We start from the raw sequence: 9,046 nt of genomic DNA, 5'->3' as shown, positions 1-9,046 counted from the left end.
AAACAATCAGAACAATCAATACTACCAGTTGATACTTAGATCTAAGAGTAACAAAATTGAGAAACGTCTCACAAATAACAAAAATAAATATGAATAAGAAACGAATGACCAATGTTACAACAGAACCAAACAAAATAAAAAGAATAATAACAGAATATCATGATGACCTATACGCCAACAAATTTGAAAATCTAGAAGAAATGGAAATTGAACAAATTGTTAAAAAAAAAAAAAACTCCCAGCAGGCTCAGTCAGCTTCACTGGAGAATTCCACCAAATATTCAGAAGAGCATTGACAAGTCTATTCATTAATTGTTCTAAAATATACAAAAGGATGGAATACTTGTGAATTCATTTTACTAAGAGAGCATAGTCCTGATACCCAAAGCAGGCAAAGACAACACTAGAAAAGAAAATTACAAATCAATATTCCTCATGAACACAGACTCAAACATCCTAAACAAAATCTTAGCCAATAGAATCCAATACCACATCAAAAAAGTAACTCATCATAACTAAGTCTGACTCATACCAGATATGCAAGAATGGTTCAACATTAGGAAAGCAACAAACATAATCTAATACATAGATGAAACAAAGGAAAAGAACCACAAATTTATATCAATTATTGCAGAAGAAGGCATTTTATAAAATCCAACATTAATTCTTGATAACTCTCAGCAAAATAGAAATAAAAGAAAAATTTCTGAACATAATAAAAGACAAAACTTACTAGTGAAAACCCAGAGATGGTAGCCCTTAGTCACCTTCAGGTTTACAAATGAACTCACCACTATGGCTCAATTATCAGTTGAATGATAAACAGTTTATAAAGGGAACAGTAACATTTGGGAAGTATAGCCAATATAGAATAATCAGCTATTTGAGATAAAAAAAAAAAAAAAAAAGGACTGCATTTACCTATGGACAAAATTTGGAAGGGTTGTTGATATTGTTAGGTGCCATTGAGTCACTACCTACTCATAGCGACCCTATGCACAACAGAATGAAACACTGCCCGATCCTGGTCCAACCTCACAATTGTTGCCACGCTTGAGCCCATTGATGTTGCCACTTTGCCAATCCATCTCGCTGGGGGTCTTCCTCTTTTTCTCTGACCTTCCACCTTACTAAACACGATATCCTTCTCTAGTGTCTGCTCCCTCCTGACAATATGTCCAAAGTATGGGAGACAAAGTTTGGACACCCTGGCCTCTAAGGAGCACTCTGGCTGCACCTCTTCCAACACAGATCTGTTGGTTCTTTTGGCAGCCATGGCACTTTCAGTATCCTCCTCCAACACCACAACTCAAATACATCAATTCTTCTGTAGAATTCCTTATTCACTGTCCAGCTTTCACATGCATATGAGGTTATTAAAAATACCATGGCTTGGGTCAGGCATACCTTAGTCATCAAGCTGACATATTTGCTCTTCAATACTTTAAAAAGGTCTTGTGCAGCAGATTTGCCAAATGCAGTACGTCCTTTGATTTCTTGACTGCTACTTTCATGAGTGTTGATAGTAGATTCAAGAAGGATGAAGTCCTTGACAACTTTAATAATTTCTCTGTTGCTAAAAATGTTGTTCTTGATGTCATCCCACAACTCTTTTGGTCTTCATTCTTTAGTTTTTAATGTATCAAATCAGTTCTTGAGATGATCTCTAAATTCAGGTGAGATATATTCAAGGCCATATTTTAGCTCTTGTGGATCTATTTTCATTTTCTTCAGCTTTAGTTTGAATTTGCATATGAGCAATTGATGGTATGCTTTACAATCCGCCCTGGCCTTGTTTTGACTGATAATATAGAGCTTTTGCATAGCCTCGTTCTGCAGATGCAGTCAATTTGATTTCTGTGTATTCCATCTGGTGAGGTCCACATGTATAACCGTCTCTTATGCTGTTTAAAAAAGGTATTTGAAATGGACAAATCATTGATTTTGCATAATTCTATCATGCAATCTCCAACATCATTTCTATCTCCAAGGCCACAGTTTTGGTGATAGAAATGATGTTGGAGATTGCATGATAGCATTAAGCACCATAGCTAATTTTAAAAAAAGAAGAAAAAGGAAGGAATACACAGAGTCTATGTACCAAAAAGAACTGGCCATTACTCAGCCATTTCATGAGGTAGTACATGTTCAGGAACTAATGATATTAAAGGATTAATCTGAGCTGTACCAAAGACATTGGTGGAAAAGCAAGGTTCCAAATATTGATGAAATACAAACGGAAATGTTTACATAAGTTGATGCAGTGCGAAATATATTCCTTCATCTATGACAAGAAATTTGGAAGACAGTTATCTCCAAAACAATTGAAAGAGATCGTATTTGTGTCCATCCCAAAGAAAAGTAACCCAATTGAATGCAGCAATCATTGAACCATATCATTAATATCAAATGCAAGTAAAGTTTTGATGAAGAGCTCTTCCCGTAAGCGGCCTGAGGTAATCTCACAAAATGGTGCGCTACTCATTTGACCCAGAAAACCCCACAAAATCATGCAAATCCAGAGGGTCAAATCTCGGGGTTCATTTTAAGAACACCCCTGAGACTACCCAGGCCATCAAGGGTATGCATATCCGGAAAGCCACCAAGTATCTTAAAGATGTCACTTTGCAGAAGCAATGTGTACCATTCCAACGTTACAATGGTGGCGTTGGTAGATGTGCCCAGGCTAAACAGTGGTGTTGGACACAGGGTCGGTGGCCCAAAAAGAGTGCTGAATTTTTGCTGCACATGCTTAAAAATGCAGAGAGCAATGCTGAACTTAAGGGTTTAGATGTGGATTCTCTGGTCATTGAGCATATCCAGGTCAACAAACTCCCAAGATGCGCCACCCAACTCACAGAGCTCATGGTCAGATCAACCACTACATGAGCTCCCCCTGCCATATTGAGATGATCCTCACTGAAAAGGAACAAATTGTTCCTAAACCAGAAGAGGAGGTTGCCCAGAAGAAAAAGATATCTCAGAAGAAACTGAAGAAACAAAAACTTATGGCTTGGGAGTAAATTTAACTTAAAATACAATGCACATAAAAGTAAAAAAAAAAAAAAAAATTGATGAAGAAAATTCAAAAACAATTTCTGCAGTCTGATAGGCGACTGCCAGAAATTCAAGCTAGATTCAGAAGAGAACATGACATCAGACAGATCTTGGTTGAAAGCAAAGAATTCCAGAAAGAATTTTACTTATGTTTTATTGAGTATGCAAAAACATTCCACTGTGTAGAACATAACAAACATTGCAAAGAATGGAAGCTCCAGAACAATTCAGTATGCTCTTGAAGAACCAAGACGCAGTTGTTAGAACAGAGAAAGGGGATACTGAATGATTTAAAAACAGGAAAGGTATTCACCAATGTTGTATCTTCTCACTGTATTTATTCAATCTGTATGCTGAGTAAATAATGCACGCAGCTGGATTATATGAAGAAGCATGTGGCATCAGGAAGACTCACTAACTACCTGAGATATGCACATAACACAACCTTGCTACCTGGTAGCAAAGAGGATTTAAAATACGTACAGTTGAACATCAATGACTACAGCCTTCAGTATGGATTGCACCTCAATGTTAAGAAAACAAAAATCCGCACAATTGGATCAACAAAAAACATCATGATAAATGGAGAAAATATTGAAGTTGTCATGGAATTTATTTTTCTTGTCACAATCAGTATCCATGGAAGCAGTAATCAAGAAATCAAACAACATATTGTATTAAGCAAATCTGCTGCACAAGACCTCTTTACAGGGTGAAAGAGCAGAACTGTCAGTTTGATGACTAGGGTTTGCCTGACTCAAACCCTGGTATTTTTAACTACTTCATATGCATTTGAAAGGTGGACAATTGGACTCTATTCACCTGGATCAAGAGAAGAAGAAGGAGATGTAGGAAGAAGAAGAGAATATGAAATATGAATTGCCTCAGTAAACAACTGCTTCTTTTGTCATGAGACCAGAAGAACTGAATGGTGCCTGGTTACCACTAATGAACATTTTGATCAAAGATTCCAGTGCAGAATCCTAATCAAAAGAGATAAAATGCAGATCAGAATTGCTCAAGTAGAAACCACTGAATCGGTATATTTTGCTTTTATATTTTCAAGAACAATAAAATAAATAAAATTTAGAGGAAAAAAAAAATATATATATATACATTGAGTTAACAAATGGATTTAAGAATCTGGAATTCCAGAGCAGTTCCAGGCTGGATATATAACTTTGGAAATAATCAATGTGTAAACAATAGTTATATAAAGAAGAAAGGAAAAATTCCATAGACTAGTCAGTAACATATACTGAGTTGTTCAGAGCTACTTTATTCATAATTACCCAAAACTAGAAAAGTCTCAGATGCCCATCAAAAAGAGAATGATGAATAAGCAAATATAATTCAATAATAAAAAGAAATAAACTATTGATAATAATAATAGTATGAATGAATCTCACAAAAATTATAATGATTGAAATAAGCTGAAACGAACACATAGTGGATGAATTTATTTATATGAAATCAAAGAACAGGCAAAACTAACCTATGTGGAATAGGTCAGAACAATGGTTGCCTCCAAGGGATTTCTTCTGCAGGAATTGACTGGAAAAGCTTCTGAGAGAGTCCCCTAATGTGTTGGTCGTAAGTTCTCTTTCTTGACAGGGTTGGCTGACATTGGTATATGCATTTGTCAAAACTCACCCATTAAAATATTTTAAATTTGTGCATTTTCCTGTATGTAAATTATGCTTCAAATAGAAAGAAATGAAATAATGTTTGTTCATAAATAAGTACTGAATTCTAGTGAATAATACACATACTAATGGAATCCTGGTGTACTAAAGCACTGGACTGCAAGATCAGTTTGAACCACAAGGTCAGCGATTCAAACTCACCAACCACTCCTTGGAAACAGAGTTGCTATGAGGTGAGATCCACTCAATGGTACTTAACAACCACAGCAAAGTGTTTAAGGATGAGATGAAGTGATTCTGTAATTTACTTTGAGATGCATCAGCATAATTATGACTTGTGATTGGGTGGACAGAGGAATGAATTGATGCAAAGAAAATGTCATAAAAATTATTATAATAAAATCTTAATCATAGACTCTAGGTGTTCATTTTAGGTATTACAGATGTTCACTGATGCTTTCTACCTTTCTTTATATTGGAAATTTTTCATTGTAAACTATTGAAAAAAATCACTTCACTACAGGCTCAATGTTAGCTATTTTTATATCCTAAAGCTTTAGCCTGGTGGTGGTGGCTGTGTGCCATGGATTTGGTTCTGACTCATAGTGACCCCATATAGGGTTTCCAAGTCTGTAAATCTTTATGGAAGCAGAAAGCTTCATCTTTCTCCCGTGGAACCACTGGTAGTAGCTCAGGGTCCTGTTTTCACCAGAAAAGACAATCTGAGAGTCGGGTATGAACAGTGACTGTATTAGAAGGAATCCTGTTCTCGCGTATGCAGGTATCATGTTGATCCTTCAGCATTTATGGTTTTGTAAATCAGTCTAAAATACCACAGGCCTAGACATTAGCCTTTCCATAAAGAAACTTAGCCGTAGTTGAAGTGATGTGGTTTCAAGTGGTTGCAGAAGGGGGCCAAGGAGAAGAATATGAGAGGATTGAGTCAAATTGCCCGGGAAATCTAGAAAGCTTTAGAAGGGATTCTGCTACGGCTGAGTTCTAATATAAGTAGAGAACAAGTGCCAGTGAAATACGAAGGTAATAATTTTATATTAGCTTCCTAAGGCTTCTGTAACAAAGTACCGCAAGCTGGGTGACTTAGAACAACATAAATTTATTGTCTCAGTTCTGGAAGCTAGAAGTCTGAATTCAAGGTATGTGTGTGGCAAAGCTATGTAATGTAGGCTCAAGTGTAACATTCTTCCTTGTCTCTCTCAGCTTCTGTTAGTCTAGGAGTTCTTGGTTTGTGGCAGCATAACTCCAATCTCTGTCTCTATCTCTGTCTATCTCTGTCTTCCCTGCACCTATAATTATGGCTGTGTCTCTTGTCCTTTTTCATTATACCTGTCATCATACTGGATTTGTGTCCACCATATACCAAATGACCTCATCTGCAGAATCTTTATGTCCAAATAAGATCACATTCACAGGCACCAAGTTTTAGGACTTCAACAAATCTTTTTGTGTTGGTGTTAACTGCTGTCAAGTCAATTTCGCCTCTGACCAATGGTTCAAATTGACCTTGCGGTCCAGTGCTTTATCCTACAGCACCTCACCAGGACTTCATATCTTTTTGGTGGTTGTGGATATGTGCCATAGGGTCGGTTCTGACTCATAGCAACCCTGCATAGGGTTTCCAAGGCTGTAAATCTTTAAGGGAGCAGAAAGCTTCATCTTTATCCATGGAACAGCTGGTAGTTTCGAACTGCTGACCTTGAGGTTAGTAGCCTGATTCGTAACCACTACGCTACCAGAACTCATTTTACAGATACACAATTCAAATCATAATACTATTAATCCCAGATAAAACTACACTGCACTTCCATGTGAGTATCCACATCTCCTTTTGAATTTGTTTCTAGTTTAAGACAAATGATTCCAACAAATAAAGTTAGGAAAATGGCAACTCTAGTTGGCAGCAAAGAAAAAAAATGTTGAAGTCTATGAACATAAAGGAGTACCGATGTGGCACTATGGGTTAATGCGCTGGTCTGTAAAGTCGGTTTGAACTGTAAGGTCTGCAGTTCAAGCTCACAAGCTGCTCCTCAGAAACCCTATACAGGGTCGCTGTGAGTTGGAACCGACTTGATGGCACTTAACAGCAACAACAACAATGAACGTAAAAAGCCATGAGTAGGTCAAATAGAAACACTAATGTGTAGAAAGGAAAAGCAGGTAATGCATGCAGGAACGGAAGCTTCAATACCACTTACATTGGATTGTTGCAGCCTCAGGTTCCTCTACTTTACAAAAGAATGGCAAAGAAACCAGATTTTCAAGATGCCCAGTTGGCAGGTAATAAACAAGGAAATCCTCTGGCTATGAAATTGCAATGGAAATGTGTGTGCATAACAGGTTCAGATTTCAAATACTTAAACCAATAGACATCTGAAGTAAAAAAAAAGACAACTAGCACCCTCAGGCTTTTGGAAATGAGGTGTTTTGTGTTAGTTACTCCTTTCTTGTGTATGCAAAGGTAAATTCACTGGGAAACCTGAAGCCTGGAAACAAACTTGACTACTTGCTTGGAGCTAAGCCTTCTACAGGCAAAAGTAGTCACAGACTTTCCTCCACACAGGAAACTAAACTGCTGGCAAAATGTTCACATTGGTAATTCACCTCCCATTCCTGCTTTCTATCTTTCTATCTCCTTTACCAATTCCTTTGAATAAATTTTACTGGAGTGAATGAAGGAATGGATATTTTCAGATGAGACTATGAAGAAAAAGAATAGTTGAAAAAAAAAAAAAACTTAGACCTCTCACACTCCTTTCTACTTTCTGCATGGACTTGATGGTTACAAAATAACATTAACCCTTAGGAAGATGCTGGAGAAATAAACATCATCTTTCCTTTGGTCTGCTGCCCAAACTACAGTGCTTGTAAGCTCATTAAATTAAAAGCTTTTGTACACTTTTTGTTGTATACAATGCCCTATAAAGATTATAAACATCCTGACATCAAGACCATGAAAACTTTGTGTGTGTGTATTTACATGTATATATATCCAGTACATGTGTATATACTTATACGTATATATAGCCAGTACATGAGTATATTCTGGAAGGAAGGCACAAAATTGGCAACTACTCAGGCATCATAATAATAGCTAACATACATGCTTGTATACTCCGTGCAAGCAACTGACCTATAGACTTTGCATAATCACTGAGTTTACTCATTTTTTCCTCACAACAATCCTATTTTCACCATCATCCCTGTCCAACATATAAAGAAACTAAGGTGCAGAAATATCATGAGTGGAGGTGGGATTTAGAACTAAGCCGTTAAAGCTGCAGTCCATGAACTGCATGGCCTCTCTTCATGAGGTCTACTTAAAAAGCACTGGAGGTTCAAGACTGATTGTGCAATTCAATTAAACACAACAGACACTGTTTGAAGAGATTGTTCTACAGTAGCGTCCTCGTTCAGAACCTTAGCTTGCAGGAACACGTTGGGAGGTGAAACCTTTGCCTACAGGATTAAAGAAATGACAGTTTGGGGAATGGAATGTCACATTTCAAGACATGTCTGGGGGGAAATTGAGAACATCTGGTTTTATGGACTGTCTTCCTTTCTACCATGTATTTCCAACATACCTTTACCACTAATAGATATTGGCAAAGTCCTTGTTGTTGTTAGGTCCCATCACGCCTGTTCTGATTCATAAGGATCCTGTGCACAACAGAATGATCTCTTCCAATCAGCTGGCCAGATAGTTGTCTTCCAAATTTCCTTGGCAGAGATGAGTGAGTGCCCCTTGTGCTGCCTCACTTTCTTGAAAGATTTCAATTTTTATTCCATCAATTTTTGGTGCCTTGTTCTTTGCCAATTCTTTCAATGCACTTTGGACTTCCTCCCTAAGTATCATTGGCTCTTGATCATATGGTATCTCTTGAAATGGTTGAACATTAACCTTTTCCTTTTAGTACAATGACTCTGTGTATTCCTTCCATCTTTTCTTGATGCATTCTGCATCATTCAATAATTTGTCCAGAGAATCTTTCAATAATGAAAGTCCAGGCTTGAATTTTTTCTTCAGTTCCCCCAGCTTGAGAAATGCTGAACGTGTTCTTCCTTTTTGGTTTTCTAATTCCAAATCTTTGCATATTTTATTATAGTATTTGGCTTTATCTTCTCGAGCTGATCTTTGAAGTTGTCTGTTCAGCTCTTGGACCTCCTCAATTCTTCCATTTGCTTTAGCATCTCTACACTGGATAGTAAGTTTCAGAGTCTCTTCTGACATCCATTTTGTCCTTTTCCTTCTTTCTTGTCTTCTTAACGTCTTTTTGCTCTCTTCACGTATGATGTTCTTGATGTCATCCCACCACTCTTCTGGTCTT

At 37.2% G+C, this 9,046-nt stretch overlaps 1 protein-coding gene across 1 annotated transcript in view; it reads left to right on the top strand.

The window, feature by feature from the left end:
* The first annotated feature begins 2,469 nt into the window (after positions 1 to 2,469).
* RASSF6 (Ras association (RalGDS/AF-6) domain family member 6) overlaps positions 2,470 to 9,046 on the top strand; it is a 110,022-nt gene continuing 103,445 nt past the window's right edge. The window contains exons 1-2 of the mRNA XM_006871589.1: positions 2,470 to 2,868; positions 7,180 to 7,313. Of these exons, the coding sequence (XP_006871651.1) occupies positions 2,470 to 2,868; positions 7,180 to 7,313 (533 nt within the window). The remainder of the gene's footprint in view (positions 2,869 to 7,179; positions 7,314 to 9,046) is intronic.

This window comes from Chrysochloris asiatica, unplaced genomic scaffold (genome assembly GCF_000296735.1).
Source record: "Chrysochloris asiatica unplaced genomic scaffold, ChrAsi1.0 scaffold00169, whole genome shotgun sequence".
Taxonomy (NCBI): domain Eukaryota; kingdom Metazoa; phylum Chordata; class Mammalia; order Afrosoricida; family Chrysochloridae; genus Chrysochloris; species Chrysochloris asiatica.
Note: the sequence above shows the minus strand (reverse complement) of the source record. Positions and strands in the feature narration are given on the sequence as shown.